The following is a 25,281-nucleotide window of genomic DNA, read 5'->3' as shown; positions in this document are numbered from 1 at the left end:
AAGAGTTAGCAGAGTCACACAGAAACAGAAAACCAGGTGAGGTAAAAGAAATGAAACATGAGCATGCAGGGAGGCAGAAAGAGTGATGGTAGAAAGAATGTAAAAGCACTGAAGGAACCAAAGAGCAGAAGGGAAAGAGGGAAGAGATTAAAACTGGAAAAAAAGAATAAATACTTTGTGAAATAAAAATAACAGAACATTTTAACTAAGACTGGGTGTATCCCATTCCCACTGTATTCAATTCTAAAAGACTCACATTGACTCACATCTTGGAACTTACCCCCAAAATAGCACACCTTAAGTACCTACAGACTTATTCCCCAAGTTTGCAGTGAATATTAAATATCTACCCAAACCCTAAACAAAAAGAATGCAATCTGTTCTGCACAATTTGTTATTTTACTGAAAACATATTAGACCCTGTTTACATCATCTAAAAGTATATTTCCAGTATGCAAAGGAACTTCACCAACCTCTGGAACTTGGACTATGTAAGGTGTATTGATGAACTCTGGGCTCTCGTCATTGGCATCCATTACAAGGATCCTGACTTTTTCAGAAACCTGGAGTAGAATATGAAGAGCATATTATGATTTCCATGATTTATGAATCCCATTATTTCCCTTTTAAAGAGATTTCCAGGGCAGTTGTGCCTGTAGGAGGCTGGAACATCCCAAACATTTCTTGTAATAATCTCAATTAATTTCTTTGGGATGAGGAAAAGCTCTAGATTTATCCAGTCTTGTAGATAAGAAGAGGGTCTCACTTTTATGGAACCTCTAGTGATGAAGCCCACATCCTCCTACTGGCAGACTGCCATCCTGACCCTGAGAGCATCAGTCCATAAATTGAAAATGCCAAGAAAATCTTTGGAAATAGGACTGGAGGCTCAGTGCCTAGATAAGTCCTTAATGATTAGACATGCACGAAGCTTTATCTAGCAGCAGACCCCACCACCTTAGCCTAAGCAAATCTTCTTAACATCATGCTAGAGAAACACTGTGGGGGTGGGGACAGGCAGCTCTTAGGCACCCCACACTAGTTCCTATAATGTCACACATTTCTCCAAAAAGCCTCCAGATCTTAGGCACAAATCCCACTGTGCTGGCAGTGAAACTTCATGGGAAGCTGCTGTAATTCTGCAGGCTGCTAAGTCAGTATTTCAGCTCACACTTCATTGTAATTATCCTCAAATAGCTGAGCAAGGAGATGGAGTGAGACTTGAGTAACTGAGTTCAGAGGCTCTCGGAACAGGGGGTAAGGCTCTAATGAGATTATGTTTTCTGATCAAATGAGATGGTCCCTTTAAGGTAATTTAATAGGAGTAGGTATGTGAGGACAGACAGTTTAACAAGCTACAGCATAATTAAATACTCACTGTACTCAGGCCATCTGAAATACTGACAATAACTTCAATCTCATCTTCCTTCTGTAAATGAAGAAAATTCATTTGTAAGAGAGATGATGTTTGTCCTGATTGGAAAAGGGACTGCAGATTTAAACCTGTCTAGGCAGGCAGACGAAAGAAACAACTTAAATCACAGAGCAACCCCAGCAGAGGCCAGGAAGGCTCCTCAGAAGCTCCAGCTCCCTGAACCTCCTCTGGCTACTGTCAGGAGATGGTTGCTCTGGTAATCCCTGTTGCTTCCTAAAGCGCTCATAATAATCAGTCACCTTTCTCAAGAAATGTTCCCTAAAATGGCACTTGGGTTAAAATTGTTCTGTATTAGTGTACAGATTTTTAAAGGGTTTAGCAAATATTGTGCAAGCTTCACAATGAGGAGATATGAAGTGTTCAATGCCTTATTCCCAGAATAGGGCTGGCTCTAGGCATCTTTAACCAACATAGTTACATTGGCTAAAGGGCTGTGATGTACTAGAGGAGTGTCCTGAAACACTGCTTACACAAATCTCTACTTCTTCCCAATGACAGGAGAGTCCCCAGTCTGAGGATTTGATGACTGTAGCTGCCCCTAAGCTCCTGATGGGGTGTGAGTGGGGGAAGATATGAAATAAACAATATACTTCTCTTTTGAAAAAAGCTAGACAGATAGCAGCTGAAAAATTTGATAGCAATGTCAGTGGCACAAGTCGACTGGCATGCAACATGATGGGTGAAGTATAATGTCTTAGAATTGCAAAGTACATGCTTCAGGGGCTAATAAACTGGCTTTGTCCCTCAAAGCCTCAGATCAAATTAAACTGAAAGAAATCCCACAAACACCTGGAGTGGTGCCATTTGATTGTACCTCTCTGTCAAGCTCTTCAATCAAAGTAACATTTCCAAGATTCTTGTCAACAGCAAAGTAACGCCTTGATCCAGCTTCATAGGTCAGGCCATATGTCACAGGATCTCCTTCTGGGTCAGTTCCATTCAGAGTGTACACATGCGTGCCTGAAAAATTGAGATTCAACAGCATTTCCCTGTGGTTATTTCAATCAGTGAGTGTTTCACTGGTCTGTTCCTTAGGAACCTGGCTACCCCACAGCAGGAAAAGGTTTTGTCAGTCAAGCCCACTTACTGGGAAGTATGGAAAAGCAGACAGTTCAATAGTGCTGATGGCAACTTTTTAGCCAGCTGGTTAAATTGAGTTCATCAGTGCTGCTTTCTGTCACTTTAGGCCCTTTCCTGGTCAATACTGTTCATACCCAAGGGTGACATAGGTGACAAGCTCTTTGCCAGCTCTCAGCCCAGGTGAGCCAGAAGTGGTGCTGTTGTACAAGTGGGTGACAATCTCAGCAGCACCAAAAGGCCCTCACAGACCTCTTCTTTGTAGGAACAACAGAACTGCAAACTAGCATGCAGAGAATCTGGCAATCTCCCTTCAGGGAGAGCTCCCTCAGGATTAGATCTGAGCTCTGGAACTTGGGAGGTGCAAGGACATTTCATACTTTCCCACTTTCAGGATTTAATTGATGCAAAAGTCTTCTTTGCTGTTTCACTCCCACTCATTAGCTCTCTCTCATTAAATTCTTTACTTGACACACCCATTCATGCTCATATCAATGATTACATTTTTCAAACTTATCAAAGTATTTCCTTCAGAAGCTGGAGAAATATAGTTATTTCTATTTTTATACATTGAGAAGTTGGTGCCAGTTTTTCCACCAAACTGACTTGTGTATTATAAATGATAATTCCTGGGAGAGTTATAACACCCATATTTTCAAAGCATGGTGAGAGTGTTTATTAGTATTATTTTTTAAACTTACATATCTGTCATTCTTCTATCCTTTACACCTTCATCTAAATAACTTCAAGCAGTTTACAAACACCAGTTAACTGAGCCTGAAATATAAACCACTGTTGTTTTTTCTTCCTATCTGCTGTGCCTTGGCTAAGTTACCTGAGATATTCAGGTTGGAGAGGTTAAGCACAGAAACTGCTTTACATCTAACAAAGCCCTCTGCACTTGAAATACTGCAGCAAGTGACTCACTGGTTACTAGTGAGTTTTGCTCATGCATGCAACCCAAATACAGGATGCAAGGAACCTTGCTAAGAAAGTCAGCATAAAGTTAAAGAAGAACACTAAGGCTCAGTTTTGAACTACTCTGGCCCTGAGTTTGACAGATGTTTAATTCAGTACTCAAAAATGATAATTTTTTCTCCTCTCCTCTCTTCATAGATCTGTACCAGATCTATTGAGAAGTACCATAGATTTACCAGATCTGTAAATTTGTGCTTAGCTCTAGAGTCTGCCCACACCACTGAGAGGTCAGCTTCTCAAAGGTTTCCTCAGTTTTGCAAGGCAACCTTTTGAACCTCATTTGCTTCTTTCTTGGCATTCAAACTGTGAAGCTGCTCAGGGGCCTTAGTGGCCATGGGACATCCAGCCATCAGTGGTGATATTGGCAAAGCATGGCTGTCTTCTTGTCATAGCAAGAGATTATACTAACCCACATGGAATCTGTGCTCACTTAGGAGTAAATTCTCATGTGATAATTATCAGAGCAACATTTGGGCACCTTTGTACAGAAAAATGTTACATTGCAAAAACCAGTGCACCCACAAGAGCACTGACAAAAGATTCTGTTATGAGCTGGTTCAGTCAGACAATAAATAACCAAGACTTGCAAAACAGTTCACAAAACTACAAAACACTTTTCCACATTTTTCTTGTACTTTTCCTACAAAACAGAATGGAAAATAACAAAACATCTGTAACTGTGATCACTGAAAATTATTAGGGAAAGACAATGAGTGGTATGATGAGACACTTCTGACTGTAACAACTCTCTAAACACAAATGAAAGGAGAGGAACTAACTGGGACTGATATAAAATAGCATCCTGAAAGGACACCTGCTTCCTGATACAACTATCTATATAAGACAGAGAAATTTGAAAACTGGAGGGTTCTGCAGCACCAGCACTGACTTATTTTTTCTTGTTTCTTAAAAGCTGTCTTAATATCACAGCTGGGTCCAATTGGAGATTTAAGGTGTCAATTACCATCATCTCACTGATATCCTTACAGAGTGCTTTTCTGCAGCCTTTTTTTTTTTGGTTATTATTTGTCTCTATTTCTCAGTTGTTTTCTGCCCTTCTTGCTACCTTTTCCTGTCCCTTGCACTTGACACAGTGCAGGCTGTCCTGCCTGTTTCTAGCTTGTGTGGATGTCCGCAGCAGCTGCTGAGCTCTGTGTGCCATGGAGAAGCAGGATGGACACCACATCTGGGCTCTCTTGGAGCTGAGAGCAACCACCAGGCACACCAGGCACCAGGTCTCTGCTGTGGCTGCCCTGAAATGCCAGCACCAGCAGTACACGAATGCAAACCACTCCTCAGGGGCACAGGGCTGGAGAACAACAGACTGAAAGTTTATGTGAACCCATTTAAACCTAGGCAGGTTCTTTAAATCTCACAGTTTCCTTTCCTACTTTTCTTAGAATTTTCTTATAAGGAAGACAGGAACTTTCTTGCTGCTAAATGAGTAGAAACATTGATATTGGTACAGACTGAGGTTACTGAGCTTTCTGAGCAAGTAATGATGGACTTCATTGATCTTTACACTGGAGTCTTTGCTTTTTAGCTAAAGCTGATACTTCATTTTTCATAACACAAAATCCTTGCATGCCTTTTAAATTAGATTGTGGATCAAAATTTATTTTCTAACTCATTATAATTCCTTATTTTTTCCAAATTGTAATTTCACTGCACAGTACCCTCCATATCATTAACACCCCCAGGAACACTTCTCACCACAGTGTTAATGCCAATTAAAAGTCTGTTCTCAGTGTGCTGCCTCTACTTGCTGAAAAGGAAATAAATGAAGAAGACAAATAAAATCTTACCAGAGGATGCCAAGTAAATACCATCTCTCTGTCATAAAAATATGGGAATAGAAGAATCTTTACTTGAGGATATGGCAAATGCCACAGTTAGAAGAGCTGGATACTTTGAGTACCCAGGGGATGATGCAGCAGGCTCGGACAGGGGAGTCCTGGGGTGCAATTGCTGCTTCCTGCTGTGGCTTCCTCCATGAGCCATGCCAGGCTTTTCCACTCTGTTTTTCCTATTCCAGATTAAAAGTTATTTGCTCTCTGCCCTGCCACTTGGGCTGAATGGCTGTCTCATGACTCCATTGCTCCATTTTAATTTCATTTTTGACTCAAATTTAATCACAGTTTCTGCCCTGGGCTCTGGAACTGGTTTTGGTTTCTCACTGAAGACGCACTCTCCCTCTCTGCTGTGCAACACCCAGCAGTCAGATCCCTTCCCTGTCAGTTAAACAAACCAAACATATTTTGGATTCATGCTCAGTCCTGCCACTGTCCTTTGCCAGCACAGCTGACACCTGTTAGGAAGATGCTGAGAGGGACATGCATGGCCATGCTCCCAGGACAGCACACCCCTGTTCCTAATGTCACAGCAAACAACACCTTGCCTGGGGTCACAGGTCTGCTCTCCCCCGTCTCACTTCTCCAGCAGAAGAGAAGATGGACAGTTAAAGGTACAGAGGGCTGTTTTCACACCAAGTTCACCCCAAGCACAGGCTCCTGGAGGCCATGGACACACACTATGCCTACCCCAAAGCCCCTTCCCCATTCACCACCTGCTGCTGCTCCTTTTGGGACTCCTGCTCCCTCCCTGCAGCCTGGTGCAGCAGCCAGCTGCCAAAGCAGAGACATGGCAGCATCAGCAGCAGCCAAAACACACCCTGCAGCTGCCAGTGCCTGTCCTGGAGAGATGGGATATGGCAGCAAGGGGTCAGCATGGGGCCTGGACCATCACCCCATGGACAGCAGCAATATGTCCCTGCAGCACCCATGGCAACCAACTCCAAGGAGAAACCATCTGAGTGCAATTTTCTGATGTATCTGCAGTTGCTGTCAGAAAAATCTAAACAAAATGGAAGGCTGTAACACCTGTGAGTGCTCAGAGCATCTCTGTGCAGTGCTCAGCTCTGCAGGGGGCTTTGCTCTGTGCATGCTGGCACTGCTGCAGGGGTGCAGAAGGCAGGCTGTGCTTACACTGCTGTTCTGGCAGCTCACAGCTTGCCTAGGGGTGAGCAGGGTGACAGAAACAAGGGAAGAATGATAGGGACCACAGGGGACAAGAAGGCTCTCCTCAGTCAGCTGTGAATGATGGGAAGAAAGGAAGAAAACAGCATGTAGGAACAGGGCAAGCTTGAAGGATGGAGGGATCTGAAGGGATCAGTCACCCCATGGTGAGCAGGTGGCAGCTGTAGCTTTAATCAAAGAACTGCCACTGCAAACTGGCTTTTAACAGGAGCAGTGCCTTTTGGGGGGCAAGGGAAAAAACAGAAAGGGAAATGCAAGAAGATCATGCAGAGATCTACAGAGCACTGATGATGGTTGGGCTCTGAGAGATAATGAACTTAGGCCTTCTGAGTATGCTTCAATCCCCTGCTCTGCAGCTGTTCCCAGCCCCACTCTGTCCCCACCATGAGGCTTACAGGGATTATGAGGTAAGATGAAACAAACAACCTGAAATAGCATCCCATTCCTGCCCTAAGACCTTGATTAGGAGCACATGCACATTTTGTATGTACACATGCAAAGAGCTAATTACCCACCTGCCCCACCAAACCACAAACATCAACTGCTATTTCAGTTCATAACTCCTCCTATTCTTCTTAAATCTGGCACTGAAAGGGGCTGCTGCTGTTCTGGCCTCTCTTACCCTGAGGGCTCTCAAGCCCTGCAGCAGTAAATAGGATCTGGGAATCTGCAGGTACTTTCAAGCATTCATGCAGAAATAGTACTTGCTGTTTTTATGATAGCTTGGTACACAAGTTACAACCATGTGTAAATAATCAAAACTGGACAAAGGAAAAGAAGGTAAAGTTAAGGATGAGACAAGAATGATAATGAATTTGATGTGTTCACACACAGCTTCAGAGCTGCAATGTCTCTTTCTACAGCCACACAGACTCCATCATGTCCTTTCAGTGTCCCCAAATGTTCCATGTCCCTTGCCTACAGATGCCTGGGAATAAAACTAACACATACTACTTTGCCAACCACTTGCAATCTCAGCAGGGTCAAAGACTGTAAAATTTCTGGAGGTTTATTAAAGCTGCTGTCTGTGGCACTGCACAGATCAGACACCAGCTGCTGCCAAGAAAAGCATCCTGTCCATGACTCCAAGCTTTATGTAAGGACAGGGAAGATCTAATAGCAACCTGTCAATTTTTGCAGCACATAAATCTGAGTGAAGCCATCCAGAATCAAACATATGGAAGTTTTAGTTCCCCTGTTTTGTCACTGATCATCCTGCTCAACCTGAGAGATGACTGTGGGAGTGTGGATGCTTGGGACTGCACATGGACATGGTAGACCAGATGCCTTCTCCTGCTTCTGGAGGAGATCATAGCTGATGATGAAGAACAATATTCTCCTCTGCAGTGCCAAAGAAAAGGGCCAGCCTGGTAGCCATTTAGCAGGGAGCTCTGGCACAAAGACCTGGCTGTGGTCTGATGTGAGCTCTGGTCCTCTTGCCCTGTACTAAGCTGAAAGCACACCCAGCACTGCAGTGTCAGTGCTGTTTGTGCCCTTCCCTGCGACTGTCTCTGCCAAAGGCTCCCTGAGGAGTGGCTATGCTGACATGGGCAGCAGCAGTTTGCATTAAGCAAATCCCAAGCAACCATGTTCCAATGGAACTTCTGAAAGTGCTTTCAGATAAGAGGACCTTGCAGTACTTAGAGCTGTTTGTCAAGGTGTTCTGGGAATTAGCCCAAAGAAGCACTGGAAGCTGTGTGACAAAGCAATCACATTTGGTCTTCCCAAAAGTAAGGTCTTATCTCTCTTTCCCAAGGGTTCCTACAGGTCTTTTGGAGCTTTCAGAGAGAAGCTGTTTCTCTCCTGTCTTTTAAAGCACATTTACACATCAAATTAGAAGTACAAGCCAGCCAATTTAAACACATGTAAGCACATTCTGGATGAAGCTAGCAGGCAGGAAGCGCAGCAGCTCTCAAGAAAGAACAGCCTGAGCTTTATCACTGCTGCAAGAAAAGCACAAACTCTCCAGAGACCTCCGTGTTCCTAGTCTGGTTGCTAATGTTACAAAAGCACATACAGAAGCCCATCACAAATATCTCATTATTCTTACTCAGGCTAATTAGGAGAGCACTAACACAGGCTCTGATCCCTCACACTGCTGTTTTGCTGTTTGTTGAGGCACACTGTCCTTTTTTTGGCTGCTGGAGCACCAGATCAGATGCAGTGGAAATTACTGTTGTACTTCACTGCTGCAGGGAGTGCTGTCATCTGAGAGACCACGTGGTGCTGCAGTCCTGACAGGCGGGACATTTTTGCTCATTGTGTGGCTCTGTGCCATCTTTATCTCCTCATCCCCACGCAGGTGCCTGGAGGCTCCCAGTGGTGGCAGGCAGAGGCTGGCACCACACCAGGGAGTGGGGCTTGGATGGCAAATGAGTTGTGCTGCCTGAGGTTTCAGTGGCAGAGCTGGCAAGCACCACCCCAAACAAACTGAGTTGGGGTCCCATTTTGTGGCTGTCTGGGATTACGGCCTTATCAACACTTGGACAAGTGATTCCAATCTAACTCCAGCTATCAGCAGAACTGTAGGGATTGCCCTGGCTGAACTAAGTGTGGTTTCCATGAGAATCCAGGCAGAAGTACAGCAAACATTGCAGCTCCTTGGTCTGCCTCTGGCTTTTCCAAGTGCCACTACATTAATACAGTACTGGTGGCCTTCAAGCTGGGGTTTCCACTTAAGCTTGACCAAGCTCATAGCAAATTCCTGCTGCATCATAAGCAAGCTCCTTTTAAGTTCATTGTCAAGATGTGTCACTTCTACACTATGTGCTGCCTTCTCCCCTTCTTCTTCTCAAGCTGAGCAGGTAAAGGAGAATTTGCTGCTTCCAAATATCCCCCTCCTCACCCTATAGCAGGCCCAGTGTGGGTCTTGGATGACATTAACACCCCTGAGTCAGAAATGGAGACTTTGAGCAAACCCAGGCAGCTGCTTTTAGCACAGAGTGACCTTGGTGTGCTTTAAGAAGGCGTGGGTGGCAGTGTCAGGCTGGCAGAGCAGGCTGTGCCCTCTGATGCCTCCCTCATCCTGGCCTTCCCCAGCTGCCTGAGCCCTGGTTTGGCTGCACCCCTGAGCAGCCATATCTCTCCTCTCTGCATGAGGCACGAGTAAAGGGGTGCTTCGGTACCCAGTTTGCATTAACTAAATATTTTTCTGATTCAGCCTGTGAAAGCTACAGATGAACAGAAGAAAATCCTAAATAAAATCTCAGTGCAAAGTTTGAAGTAAAGGTGATGTTTATCACTTAATATATATTTTTATGTAATTGCTTAGGTCTTAGGAGATTATTTTTCCCCCACAGAAAATATTGATTATAAGTTACGTTTTGTTCTTATTTAACTTTTCATAGTCCAACTACAGTTAAAAGAAGCATAAATAGACCTGCCTCAGAGTGCTGAAATCTGTACACTGCATCAATTTTTGAATTTTCAATAAAACAAAACAAAACCTTTTTAAAAAACATCAGTTATTTAGACAAAACAATTTTCACTTCAAGTGGAAGCATTTTCTACCATTTGTACATAAATATTAAAAATGTGTTTAGAAAAAAATCATGCCCCTTCATTTTTCAATGTACAACTTGCTTTTATCAAGGCTGATAGCCTAATTTCTAGTAATTTTTTCGTCTCATAAGCATTTACAGAATTGGTAAGAAGCCTCCCACCAAGAATTTATTTCTGACCCCAAAGGTCTGAGCTCTGAAGCTGTGAATAGATTGGCAGAAAAAAAAAGAGGGAGCTAGAATTCATGTTTTAAATTACAGCTACAATTCAAACATGTCATTTTAAATTGAGGCCAATTAAAAGCTTGAGAAAAAAACATGTAAGATCACAGCAAATAACAACAACCTACATGAAAATATATATGTTAATCATAAGAGCAAGCATTTCCACTTTCACAGTTTAAACATACAAATTTTAATACTGACCAACAGGTGTGTCCTCCGAAAGGCTGAGAAGTGCCATGTTCCCATTTGTGCTTCTGGCTCCATTATCAAAGAAATAGGGGGCATAATTTGCCTGAACTGCAATTAAAACAAAACAGAAGCCAAACAAAAGCATTTTGTAGGTGACAGTTATTTGGCTGTCTCAGTTACCTGACTCTCAGTAAACAGGAGCTGTTCAGGGAATACTAGGAGTGCATAACACACCCAGTTGCTGCAATGGACTTTCAGCACTGTATCTGTAGAGATATTTTTAATAAAATTACTTCTACGTGCCACTGTGCCAGTATTTACACAGAAGGAAATAGAGAGAGTATATAAAAAACCTCCCAACCAACAGAAACAAATAGAAGGATCTCTCTTAAAAAAACTCAACCAGTTCCAGACAGCTTCAATGAAAAATGAACTTTTCCAGCTTGCAATGATGGAACATCTCTCCTCTACTCCACACATACAAGCCTGAAACTTTCCCAGTGCCTTAGTACCTTACCCAGTATTCTTACCCAGTGTTCTAAGCACATCCTGCCTTAAAATTATGCCTACTACATGAGCAATTAGCCATAATTAAATACTTACTTGCTGCCAGACAACAGCAAAGTTTAAAAAAAAAACAAAACAAAAAACAACAAATTAGTTGTCATTCTATTGACTGACTGTTAAGAGATTCAAAATAGCCCATTTGAAACAAAACTGCAAGTATATAAACACAGAGGGTAACATTTGCACAAGGACCAGTTGCCATGGAAAATATTTCAGAACAACATTACCACATCAGTAAGGATAACTACAGCATTTAAGGTTATGCTTGTTTTCTCTATATTTTTACTTAACAAAGTGATTATTGTACTCACCCAGGCAAACATGCACCAAACTGAGAAATAAGGAGGGGGTGAAATGCCTTACATGCTTCATCCCACTGAAGAAAGAGCCAACTATCTTCTGTGTTATAAGGGCTTGGTTTTTGTTGGTTTTATTTATTTTTTTTTTTTATCTCTCTGAAACATCCAGGAAAGTGCCCTTCAGGTTGATGTAGCAGAGAAATGTGGAAGAGGCAGTAACAGATGCTAAGATGTTAAGCGGATGACACGTCTTAATTTCTGAGGAATTTAAAGAAGCTCCTTCCTACCACCTAATTAGACCAATTACTTTGCAGGGAGCTGTGGGACTCATCTCTGAGACAACATTTGGAGGAATCAGTGTAACTCTCATGTTTTGCTTTCAGTACTGTATTTGTGCTGCACAAACACACAAGTCAGGGAGAAGGTAAAGTAGAAATTTGTTTTCTTTCCGAACTCTAATTCTCTAAGACAGTTATCTGTTTTTAAGAGTTAAAAGAAGTTTATTTTCATTTCAGCTCTGGTAATCTTGAGAAACTACAAAAGAAGAAAATCTAGTATTAGCAAAAACAGTAGAAATTATTGTTACAGTTTAAAAGAAAGCACTTATGATAGCAAAAAAATACACAACATTGCATATTAAAAATGCAGAATGTTCTTTATATGAGTTGGCCTGATCATTTAATTCTTAAACAGCATGAATTGCTGAAAGCATCTTTTACTTTCAGCAGAAAATTTCAACACACTAGGAAGTGTGTTTAACCATCAACACATTGAAAAAGTTAACAGAATAACTTTTTAAATTGCTTGATTTGACACATATAAGATGTTTTCATTAATTAAAAAAAATATATGCCAATACACTATATGGTTAAAAATCAGCCACACTGAGGATGCTCACAGATAAACCTGCTGGAGCTCCATCAGGGACAGTATGTGACTCAGTGACCCTTGTGGTTCCTTCAGCTCAGATGATTCTGTGACTGTGATCCTGCAGCACCTGGCTGCCAAGCACTGAGATGTTTACATTGGAGCTGAGCTGTTTAAACCTGACCTGCAGCAAAGCACTTGCTCTTTAAGGATGTGTTAATGGAGTTTTCTGGGTTAATTAAGAGTCAGAATGAAGGATGTGTCCAAGGAATTGATCACAGTTCCCCATCCCAGTGCTTTAAAGAATGGCAGAGGCTGCACATGCTGGGTGCCTGCATGGCACAGGTGAGGTGGGCACATGCAGTGCAAACACTGCAAGCAGGTGCAGATGCAGGAAGCAGCTTCACACAGGGCAGCAGAGGAAGCTTTGGCTCCCTCAGTCACACACATGTTTCATCATTGTTGGCTAAGCTGCAGAAGGGAGCAGGGGATTGCTCCCCAGACATGACCCCACCGGCAGAGCCTCCCCTCCCAGCCCTGGCCTGAAGATGGGCAGAGCTCCAGGGACATCTTTCATCACTCAGCCAGGGGAGGGACAGGCTGGACAGCTCCAAGATATTTTTCCTACAGAAGTAGCTGACAGGTGGATCCTATTTATAGTGTACCTTACCCTGACAAATGCTGGAGGGGGCCAAGGGAGAGGTCTCTGCTGTGCTGCTCCCATGCTGTGGACAGGGCTTGTGGGCACCTGCAGAGCCCCTGGGATCCACAGTGCTGCTGGCAGGACACCTCTGCCTGCAGAACAGGTCAGCTGCAAGGCTTTCCAAAGGAGAAAAGCAAAACTCTTGGGCCGATATTAACAAAACTCATCACCCATAATGGAATTTACCAGAAAATGGTACAGGGAGCAAAAGAAGGCTGCAAATGGATGAGACAAATTAATGAAGACTGGGTTCACTGATGACTAACAAATGTGATGACACAGATGCAAACCCTGGCCCAGTTCAGCACTACATTATCACCTGCCAGAAGCTCAGAAGTTTAACCAGGGAAAGGCTCTTTGACATCTTGATCTCTTTCTGACCATCTCCTATGGGATCAGGCCTTTGTTCTGGCTCTGTATGATTATATTTGTAGAGAACTATTTACAAAAGCTCCATGTTGAACCAATCTGTGACTGCAGCAGTGGCCTGTAAAGCTCGGAGAAACCTGCAGCAGGCAACTATGAAAAACAAATGTATTTTTAGTGCATTTAAATTCAGGATATGGTGATCCAAAGCTGAAAACTGTGTGGGAGCAGATACACATATAGAAGATGGATATAAATTTAGTCCCTGTTGTAGATTTAATCATCCCACCTCTGTCAAAAATAGTATTAAACCACTGACAAAATCACAGAAATAGATCTGCATGGCGCCCAAAAAAACCCTATAAATAGCACCTAAATGTCTTCTCATCTGCCTCCTCAACCCAGAACTAACAACATGTTTTTTTTCTACAGAGAATTCTCCTAGAACAAGTGATGGAGAGCTCTTGTCAAAGTTAATAGCTGTCTGTTCCCCTGGTTTCATCCCCTGGGGATCTGAATCTCTAGGGCCTGCATCTCCAAGGAAGCAAAATGCCTCCCTCCTGAATTTCAATGAGTTTGAGCTCTTAATCCCCTTACAGTTTGGAAACCTAGCTAATGTGTGTCTATGCACAGTCAGAGCCATACCTAACACAGCAACATTCAATAGAGATGTTTTTTTCTGTCAGAAAACATACTTTGATCAAAACCAACACAGCTCATGGATCCAGGCTTATTTTGATGAATTTTCTCCTTTGGAAGAAAAGGGGCAGGAAGGGGTTTCAGGAAAGCAGTACCTTCTGTCTCAACATTTTTGGAAATGGTAGGATACCTCTTTCTATGTAGAAGAAACTTGCTATTTTGTACATCTTTAGCATATCAAGTAGCAAGAAACATAGAAGAAAAATGAAATATACCCACCTGATCTGGACCAACTGGTTTCCCAGGGTTTTGTTTACTATTCAGTACAAAAAACATCCAGAAAATATTCCAGTATCTTCAGAACAGAAGTTTGGGTGACTGATTAGCAATATCTGCTGGAGCTTGTTAGACAACCTGAATTTTTGTACAATAGAGGTTTAAATGTTGAAGGATGCTACAGTAATGCAGTGGATATTTTTCAGACTTCCCTGCCTCTGAGCACAGCTGGGGTGTACTGGGGTGTACACCTGCATGGTTGTAGAGCTGCTCGATTGTGCACTGAGAAGCCCCTGGGATGCCCTGAGCCATGGATGCGTTTTTCCCCCAACACAAAGCTACTTCCCAACATGAAACCAGATCATTTCTGGGCACAGGGGCCAGACACAACATCAGCCACATGCAAGGCCAGCTCCTACCCTGTTAACTCTCATCTCTTTGAGCATCTTGGAAAATCCTGGGCCCCACTATGTTCACTTTTTTTAGCCCTAAACCTTAAGCCTAAGACTAGTAATACTCCCTAATTAAACATGGATGACAAGAAAGGAGCTTTCACCACCACCAAGAGCTGCACTTTTTCTGTTTACACAGCCCTGAATGGGGGAATTGTGGGTCCCACAAAGACAGCTGCTCTTGAGCCCAGGCCAAAGCACAGCCTAAAATGTTGGCCAGACTAGAACTGGCAGCAGATGCCAACATAAAACAGCGCCTAAACTTCCCCAAGAGCACAGCCCCTCCCACAGCACAGCACTGCCACCAGGAGCATTGCCTGGTCACAGCTGAGGGAGGGAGTGCCCTGCTGTGCCACTGAATCCCAGCTGGCACCGCTGCCACCTGTGCTGGCAGCCTGAGCAGAGGGCTCTGACTGAGCTGGCACGGAGGGAAATTGGGAAATTACTCTTTCCACATTGTGGGTGGCCCTTCCACCTCAGGGCAATCACATTAGAGCTGCCCACCTAGGGAATGCCTGCTTGGCATATAAATGGGAGGCTTTCATGAGTTGCATTTTGATCAACTTTTGGATGCTCATGGGCATTTGCAATTTAAAAATCGTGAGAAAAAGAAAATGAAAGAAATAACAGATATTATTTTCCACTGTCCTCTGTTGCCTTTTTAGCTACTATGTACTGTCTTCATATTTCGTGTCTCCATTTTTCTGTGTTCTATGCTCTGGACATTACATAAGTAATAAAGTTCACACTCATATAACAATAGTTTAAGCTACTTTTTTTGTATGCTTGTCCTTGAATTTGGGGTCTGTATGTCATTAGGCATTACCCTGGAGGGGAGAACTCAGCATTTTTGTGTGCACATTTGGTCATGTACATTCAACATAGAAAGGGCTGCACCCTTTATATAAATCACAGCATGTGCAGAATGACACCAAATCACACTGTGGCCTTCTCTTCGTAAATCACAAGCTAAAAGGAGCTGTGGGACTTACCACTGATACCTGGAGGCATTATGTACAGCACAGCTCTCTCAGAATTCCTCATACAATTCTGCAAAGGAGAGAAGTGAAGCCTCAGTCAAATTTTCTCAAAACTCTCTCTGTTCTCACATTTTTGAAAGTGATTGGGAAGTTCTTTTTCAGCTTGAAAACAAAGGAAGGGGCCATGACATAAACCATAGGTAAGACAGACACCCAAACAGCCCTGGCCCCAGCTGGGCTGTCCCTTGCACACCAAAGGGTCAGTTCAGTAGCAAGTCCCACAGCATGGTGTGAGCAAGAATTGTCTCAGCTGATCTCCAAACACCTGAGGAGCAGCAGGACATGCAGAGGTGAGGTAAATGTAATGATCACACTTGCTGCCTGGGTGTTTGCTGCCTGGCTGGCACCTGGGAAGGGTCGGAGCACTCTAAACTGAGCTCCCACCACAAACCAAACAAAACACTCTTGCCTGCCCAAACAACATTATTCCTCCTCCTAAAAATCTCCCTGCAAAGGACTGAGAGGTGACTTGTACTGGGGCATATCATCACTCTCCACCAACTTCCATTAATACAGAATACAGATGGTGCTGAAAATCCAGGAACAGCTATTGATTACATTTCAGATGACTGGTTTTGGTAGTGAAGCATTTTACACAACCCAGATTTTACATTTTCATAGCACAGCACCATACCTTCTGTCTGATTGCTGGGAGAAGCTGTAGGAACTGGGGAATCTGCAAGAACCTGGGCCAGTTTGTTGGCTGGAGAGAAAAGACTAAAGTCCCTCAGACACTTTCAAGTTCCATCTCTACATTTTGAATTACCAGCTGTGAGAGAGAAACAGACTTGCAATAGGTCAAACATTTCTCAGTAGGAACTACAAAAGAGAATCAGTTCTATGTTTTAGTGATTAAATCTAATCAGAGACATGTGCTTGAACCTTTGGCCATTATCACTAAGCTTTGATCCTCTCCAGTTGCCAGAACAAATATGCCACTTCCTAAATGAGAGTTTATGCATCTCTCCACAGCCCACTCTCATCACTTAGGATAAGCAAATTTGTTAAAATGACATGGAAGTTTTAGCAGTCGTGACACATTAAAATGCAAACAAATAAACACCTCTTTCTTCCTCTCACTTTTATTTTCTTGCTATTAATTGAATGGATTTAACATTCTAAAAGGAAAATGAGCTCATTGTTACAGTTCTGACACATGGGAGTTTTCATATCTAGCACAGTCAGTCTGTAAATAATCAGCTCAAGGTCATTAAATTCACATAAAAGTAATCAAAAGATACTGATGTGATCATGACTAACCTTGGTTAAATTTAGAAACCTCTCTTAGTTCAGTAATTCCAGGCTGAAAGTGACACTGTACTGTTGGTTTAAGGAATTTAATGAACAACATGAGTTGTAACTCGGCAGTCTACAGATCCTTTTTTATATTGCAGCTCCACTAAGCAACTATGCTAAACCCCAGCAGAGTGCAGGAGAAAGGTGAAACCTGGGTAGTACCAAAGAATGGTTTGTGTTGGAAGGAACCTTTAAAGCTCATCTAGTCCAAAGCCCTGCAATGAGCAAGGACATCTTCAACTAGATCAGGTTGCTCCTGAATGTTTCCAGGGACAGGGCATCTACAGCTTCTCAGGGCAGCCTGTGCCAGCATTTCACCACCCACATCAGGAAAAACCAGCATGAAAAAGACTTTGTAACTCAACTGATTGAGGAAGATACACCGACAGAGCAGAAGAAGGAAAACATTCCCAATTTATGGAAAGAAAAACCAAGATTTAGAGAGGTGACTACAAGTATTATATCAACCTGAGCCCCTTGGATTTGAACCCCACCTATTTTAGATAACAAGAACAGGAACACTCAGCTATGATGTTCTCATGTCCCAAGGAATTAAGAAATTACAATGTCAGGAAAACAGAGGGAGAACAAACACCAACTATCTACCAGTTTTAGCATTTCCACAGTGGCCTTAAAACAGACAGCAAAGTGCTTTGCCAGCAAAGTGTGGTGGGCATATTTTCCACATAGGTAAAGAGATGCTGCTTTCATCCCATCAGAAAAAAATGCTAGCCTACACACCAAAAATCTCAGAGCGTTTCCCTGCATGATTTATCATGAGTTACTGTCATTCACTGTGGGTGGCAGCAGAGGTTTGGGGAATTCCTGGGAAAAAGAAGTAACTTCATCTCAGATACAGCTTCTCCTGGCTTTAGTCTGCCAAAAAGTGTTTTATAGCATTTGCAAAAAAGGTGCTGCAGGTAACTGAGAAAAGGGTAACATTTTCTGCAGCTGCTAAGTAATTAAAGTTTCTGCTATCCATTTTGCTAGCTTAGAGGCTTTTAAAGACCACTGCAAAATCCATTTACAATTCAGTGACTTTGCTTCTTTGGAGCTACGAATCACTCTCCTCATTTTCTTTTGACAGGGATGGAAAATGAACAAATAGTCCTTAGAATATCCAGGTATATTTAGATAGCCTACCTTCACTCCAGCAGCATGATCTGTGATGGATGTGGTGCTGAGGAGCATGACACAGATCCGTGTGAAAGATGCCATTTAGCAGCAGACAGGCAGTCCAAGTTATTTATGAAAGAACTAGTATTGTTCATTGTTTTGTCTCTAAAAATTATACATATAACTCAGAGTTGGGATGTGAATAATGAATAAATCAAGATTTTATTGTTTACTCAGTGTGGCTGAGAAAAATAACGAGACTTGTTTGGGCAGAGCAAAGAAGCACTCGTGTTCTCCCCATAAATCTCCTGGCTGGTGTGCATGCCCTGGGCATCCCTGTGTGGATGTCCTGCTTACCAGACTGTAACAGGACTTGTTGAAGCAGGGGATGTATGAAAATGAAACATGCTTCTTTCACTGCCATGTGTGACCAGATTCAGCTGTTCAGTGCAGGAATGGTACAAATGCAATGACTGCAGGTGAACCAAAGCCCTCACTAGAGATCAGCTTTGAGCCACATCAGCACTTTGGCCACAGGGGTGAAATGCAGTCCCTGCATTTTACTCAGGTAAATAAATGTATGACACTGTGACTGCAGGTGGCTCTTCCTGTGATCTCTCTTGGAAATGCAGAGGTGTACATTAAACCATTCTCAAAAGAAAATCCCACAAGTCAGCAACTCTCACACTGGACTAAGTGACCAGGTACTTGCCTTGTTAGGGTATGGAGATCCCACTGGCCAGGGCATCCACCAGCCTTTGCCTTGGATTGCTGGGTCCAGAGGAAACCTGAGCATCCAGGCAGCCTTATACCAAAGCAGTGCTTGCCCTTAACCTAAAAAACAAGATGTGTGTCAACAAATTTTCTATTACAAGAATATTAAATACTCAGCTTTAAAGTAATTTACTTCCAAAGCACATGGGACTATTGCTCTATTCTCACTTACATTTTCCATCAACAATCTACTCTTTGCCTGGAGAAATCTCTACAATCAAATCAACCAAATCTCTACCGTTCTCAAATCAAATAGTTTAACCTGGTGAGAGCCCAAAGATTGTCTCCTCATTCCTACTAGTTCCACCTATGACCACTGTGCTCTCACCATCTCCTCCCACAATTTCTAGTACTTTATCTCAAAATGCTGTAATTAATTGCCTTTTTTTAAAACAATCTATCAATAAGATAAATCAAGAGACTACATAGCAAAAATCTCAACAATAGATGTTAAGTTGAAGAATGAATAAAATATCTGTGAAAAGACTTTCACATCTGCTAGCTAAGATTACACAGTCCAAAGAATGCTGAAATACAAATTAAATGACAGAAAAATCCCTTCTCATACTGTGGCTTTAAGATGATTACATGGGGCCTTGAAAAAGAGATGTTCAAATCCTGCAAGTGTCCCTGGTACAAAATTAGTGTCTGAAAGCACAAAAGGCAATGCAGCCCCATTTTACAACATATTTTTTGAAAATATACACTCCAGTCAGTCTCATGGACAGACTGGAATTTAATGGAGACAAATTAATGTAGTTCAGCACCTGTGGAAATTCAGACCACAGAATTTCTTTGAGATCCCACATAGACAAAGAAAGGGTGAGGGATCATTGTGCCAAGAGGCAAAATATTAATTTTCTATCAATGAGAACTGACAAGGAGGAACACTTGACATGTTTAGGAACAAAAGAAAGCATGGAAAGAATGTTGAGGAAGGAAATAGTAATTCTGTTCAAAAGACAGGAAAAAGTGCAAAGTACATTTTATAATAGAATTATGAAGAGTAGATTGACTTTACTGCTCAGACTCAAGAATCTGTTTTAAAAACTGCTGAGTCCTGACTTTAATGGAAATTTAAGAGAAGTTCCTTTCAAAGATATCAAAGGTGGAGCTTATGAGGTTAAGGTCAAGACACAGAGTGCTTTCTCTCTTTTCATCAACCGCGCTCCTGAAGATGTGTGCAGAATAGAGTAGCAGTATTGGTACATATTTAACTAAGTAAAAGGAAAATGCTGAATTGTTTAACCTTGGTACACTCAAACAACATCAAGATAAGAGCTTAGTGACAATTGCCATCATTTATGGTTTCCCAAGGAACGGAAGTTAACAACTGGAAAGCCACAGAGTCAAAAAGACTGCTTTAAAGAGGGACTTGAAGACACTGCTGCATTATCTCAGCTCATACAGAGTCTTGTTTTTAACCACCTCACTGTTTCTCTGATAGCATTCATAAACAGATGGACTTCTTCGCACTTTTTTTTTTTCCTGATGAAAACATCTTCCTATACAGGCATATTGATCCCTTGGGGAGAAATCTGTGATGGAAATAGGTTTTAACATTGCTCAGTGAACAGCCCACACAACTGGCACTGACTGGGACACACAGGGTTCTGGGACAATGCAAACAGGAAGTTTTGTGTGGAGGACCTACCTAGCAAAGACAGCATTTTCCAGTGCACCTCAGTTTTGGGAGACAATTTGAAGCATGTGCTACTGAGATTTGCTTTTCGGAGACCAGGCAAGCCCCAAAGGATGCCTGAGGAATATGTCTTTTGGCCCCATGAGGTTGGCATCAGTGTTGAAGACCAAACATGACAAAACCCAGCAGGAAAGCACTCTTCTTCACTGATCTAAGCAGCACCTTGCTTGTCAGGAGCTTAAGGGGAAACCCTGTTGCAGTTTGGCTTTTGCACTCAGAGTTCCTTTAGCCAGGATGCAACCATTGCTGTGACCACCACCCATCGCAAATGGAGTGCGCAGCAAAGCAGTTAAATGATTCTGTGTCACAGCAGATGTTGCAGTTGAGATGGCCACGACACAGAGAGCAACACCACACCATTTCGGAAAGCTTCAACCCATACACAGTAACACCATACCACTTCAAAAGGCTTCAAGCATTGCCTTTCTTGCTTTTTAGCCCAACCTTTTACACCTTCATGTTGATGCACTGCACCTGTGTGCCCTCTGTTCCCTGTGTGATTGGTCAGTGCCCCAGGCACTCCATGGCTCATTGCTGTCAATGCTGCTCACCTGCCCCTCACAGCTGACCCCACTGGGCTCCCACAGCCCCACTTCAATCACCACAAACTGTGTGCCCACATGTACAGGTGCCTGGTGGGCAGTTAACAAACAAGCTTTTTGTGTGGTGGAACCTTTGAAGGCTGGGGCTCCGATGCCTCCTAGACCAGGTGCAGATCATCAGCCCTGAGTGCCTGTGCTGTATGAGCAGCTGGGAGCAATCAGCTCTTAGAGGAACATCCCAGATACAGCCTGAGTGTCTGGCAGAAACTTGGCCTGGTGTGAGCACTTCTTGGGAGAACTGTGATATGGGAAACATATGACAAATCAGAATTTTAGAAGCATATAATATGGGTGGAGGAAAACAGAAATATATATAGCCTATTTAACAAATTTGCAAAAGTACAGAACACAGTTTGTTACAGAAATGTAACCTGCTAGGTAGAGACAACTTGTAACAGAACACATAAGAATTTAGTTGCTAGGTAAAGGCCATAAAGATAAGAAAACTTGCTAAAGCAAGACTCAGGTATTGTTGAAATCCATAAAGCAGAACCTTTTGCTTAAGGAGCCAACAAGAACCAGGGTCCTGGTTTTGGCCAGGACAAACTGACATGAGAGAAAGCCAAACCTCCGCTGCTCCTGCCCAGAAGAAAGGGTCAAGCAGTGAACATTGAGGAAGAAGATGTTACTTCATCAAAGATGCCCCCCCAAAACAACCAAAGACTCTGGGCAGGGAGGTGTGAGCTTGGGGGATTCAATGTGTATTTAAACCCAAAATCTGTCTGACCAGGTACACCTGTCTTTGGTGGAAATATCCCCCATGCATGCCAACACACCTGCAACATTATTCCTGCTGGAATAAAACATACCTGCTTTACAATTTTAATTGTAAAGTCCTTATTCCACAAATCAGCTGAGGTTGTTGTGGCTGTGAGGCTGCAGAAGCCAGAGCAATCACGTTCACGTGAGGATTGCTCACAGGCACACAGTGACCTGATTTCTCTGATAACGTGTTCAGAGCTGACCAGATGGCATTGTAAGGTGCTTATCCTATAGGAAATCTGTCCTTAGCTACCTTGTGGAGCATCAGCCTGGAAACGTGGGCTTAAATCCCTCACACTTAAAGACATTCCCAGTCAGTACATCTGAAACACATGAACAGATGTTGGCACAAAGGTTGAATGACAACGTGAACAAATCCATATCCTGAACTTTTCTAGCAGAGATCCACTACTGAGACACTGAAAACAGGAATAATTCCTGGGAATTCCTTCTGTTCAGAAAGCCCTGCTCTAAGATGAGAAGACAAAGCATAATGGAACAGTTTTGTGTTCAAAAGCATAGATTATCCAATGGCTGCTGTCTTGGATAAAGAATGCTACTGGGAACCACAGGCATACATGGATTGGAACCAGCATCCTTGCTCCTGCCATTAGGGACCTCTCCTTGCTCCCCAACAGCAATTGAAAAAATGAGTCCTGCAGAGCAATTAGCTGCTTATCTCTAATGAAGACTGTATAAGTGGGTTTTCCCCTCAATCTGCAAGAGGGACAAAAGAGATCAGCTTTGGATAAATTCTCCTCAGAAAAAGCTTTGGTAAAAAGTGCACATGCATCTGACCTGCCTCCACAATGTGACAACATTTTCTTAAAACTAGTTAGCGATAACTTTGGACAAAACAGAATTGGGCAACAGATCCTCAGACTTGATCCAATGAATACCGAAGCCACCATGAGTCTTCTACTCAGTTTTGGCAAGAGTCAGCCATGTATCCACACAGGAAATATCCGTCTGCTTTTATATTCCAACTGAGTTTATTGTTTGAGATGAGACTGTTCATGGAGGAGTGCAGTTTTCCTTGGCAAATAGGATCACAAGAATTAGCCCCTGTAGTCCACACTTTAGATAAGCAGAACTTCTCTAGAGACAAAATCCTGAATTCCTTGAGGATACCTGGGCTCTTGCATAGTTGTGAGCACCTTTTGGGATAACATTTTGTATAAAAAAACATATTTTTATTTCTCCTACTACCTACTTAGAAAAAGAGATCCCAGAACTTTTCTCTAAACCAACAGTCCCTGTCAGGAGAGATCATTTCTTCTGTGCTCCTGACAATTGACAGTCATAGTGCCAAATAAAACAGACTGATTTGGTGTTAGCTGGTGGTATTAAGCTGTAAACAAAGTGAGGAGACACATGGCTCACTTAATTGACAAGGTCAGACCAGGATTCAACATCTGTTCTGTCAGGCACTTCAGAAACATCTTTATTGCAACTTAAGGGCTGTGCAATTTTCTTGCTTGACAGCCGATTGCACAAAAAAACACAAGACACAAAAAATGCATTTGTCAGCTTGGACAAGATAAATTTACTTTATATAAGCATACAGCTTGTGTATTTTGAAAAGCCACTGAGCAAATATGTTTCTCTTTGGTAATGCCAGACAAATAGATGTAGAAGTGAAAGGAAAATAAAGAGGAAGAACAGATGCCTGTAAGTGAAACCATGATCAGATGGTAGCTCTGTTGTACCACATGGGGAAATGGCCTGGTACATAAGAGTCAAACTCTGCTGAGGAATTACTTTCAAGAGGACAAACAACATTCTGATACCTCTATGAAGCAACAAAGCATTTGGGCAGCAGTCACAATCCATGCTGAAATTATTTGGAGGTTCTGCCCAGCCAAGGCTAGGACTTCAGACAAGCAACATCTTTAGCTGGAATAGCCCCCAACCAGGGACTGAGGCCAGTCTGGGAAACTTAGTGAGTAAAAATACTAAAGTACATTAAATTACATGCTGGGATCTCTCCAGAGATTCAGAGTTGTCACAGCACATGCTGCAGTCAAGACAGCCACCATAAAATTTCAGAAGGCTTTAGGCATTCACCCATATACAGGAACGCCTTACCACAGCAGAAGGCCTCAGGTGTCTGCCCATACAGAGTAACACCACTCCACTTCAGAAAGCTGCAAGCATCTGCCCTTCCTGTTCTTCAGCCCAACCTTTTATCCCCTCATGCTGATGCACTGCACCTGTGTGCCCTCTGCTCCCTTTGGTGGTTGGTCAGTGCCCCTGGGCACTCCATGGCTCATTGCTGCCAGTGCTGCTCACCTGCTGCTCACAGCTGTGCCCATTGGGGATGAGGCTCAGCCCAGCCCCACACCACAAACTGTGTGCCTACATAGAGTATTTCTGTAAGAATTCTGTTAATGGTCTCTGGGGCTTCTGATTTTCTTATCAGAGGGCTTGGAGGAGGGTTGGAGAGTTTGGAGCATGCTGTTTGGAGGGTGTAAGGCAAAAAGGAAAATCTTAGAGCATTTTTCAGATGTAAAAGAAAAGGGCTTAAACTGATATTAGAGAACAGAATCTTCAAACCTGTTAGTGAAGCTCTATACAGAGCTGTAAACACCTGGCCATATTTTACAGAGAAAAATCCTGCTGCAAACAATACCAAAAATGGCTTTTACATTTAGTTGTCATTTACATTCTACAGATTCTTTCTGCAAGCTCCACAAAACAATAGAGATAAAATATGTTGGCCCCCTCATCAGCAACCAAACAATGAAACACAGTTCCTTCACCAACCTCCTGATTCAAAGGTCTTGCAAGGAAGACTGGCAGTTCCTTTATCCTTGATATAAAAAATGCTATGCATGGTCAGGCATTCAAAAATAGGAAGCTGAGTGTCAGATTTACCTACCCTGAAAACCAATAGGAAAATAAAGTAATAGCAAGCACACAGAAGAGCCAGAAATAGGTTCAATTGCTCAGTACAATAGAAACATTCTCAGTAAGAGCAGACCCTGAGCAAGTGCCCATAAACCTGACCTTTTGGAATTGCATTTGCCTGTGTGAGTTACAACAGACCTCTGACTGTTCCCATTCAACTCCCCCAAATTGTGAAGGGCACTGAAACCATTTCTATCATACTGACAATTATGTTAAGAGAAAGAGTAGTACTATGAGTACTGACAGAAAAATTACTATTTGCAATCTGCAATTTACCCAGCAGCAAAGGTTTCTACTCCTCCTCATATTCACTAGAAGGAGAACTGAATTTATGAACAAGCAAGTAATCCAGTTTTAACGCCTCTCCCCCAGGCAGAGAAATAGCAGCAATGCAGAGGACAGTTAGAAAAGGACAGAAGATACATGGCTAAAGTATCAGCAAGTGCTTCAGTTTCTCTGTTATTCAGCCCT

At 42.7% G+C, this 25,281-nt stretch overlaps 1 protein-coding gene across 1 annotated transcript in view; it reads right to left on the bottom strand.

Moving 5' to 3' along the window:
* The window catches only part of CDHR1 (cadherin related family member 1), a 42,864-nt gene extending 31,366 nt beyond the window's left edge, over window positions 1-11,498 (bottom strand). Inside the window, exons 1-5 of the mRNA XM_059477402.1 lie at window positions 11,318-11,498; window positions 10,452-10,547; window positions 2,250-2,395; window positions 1,379-1,429; window positions 474-563 (exon numbers count right to left, since the gene is read on the bottom strand). Coding sequence (XP_059333385.1) covers window positions 474-563; window positions 1,379-1,429; window positions 2,250-2,395; window positions 10,452-10,547; window positions 11,318-11,378 — 444 coding nt within the window. The 5' untranslated portion in view covers window positions 11,379-11,498. The remainder of the gene's footprint in view (window positions 1-473; window positions 564-1,378; window positions 1,430-2,249; window positions 2,396-10,451; window positions 10,548-11,317) is intronic.
* Between the last annotated feature and the right edge of the window lie 13,783 nt (window positions 11,499-25,281).

Source organism: Ammospiza nelsoni, chromosome 8, assembly GCF_027579445.1.
Source record: "Ammospiza nelsoni isolate bAmmNel1 chromosome 8, bAmmNel1.pri, whole genome shotgun sequence".
Classification (NCBI taxonomy): domain Eukaryota; kingdom Metazoa; phylum Chordata; class Aves; order Passeriformes; family Passerellidae; genus Ammospiza; species Ammospiza nelsoni.
Note: the sequence above shows the minus strand (reverse complement) of the source record. Positions and strands in the feature narration are given on the sequence as shown.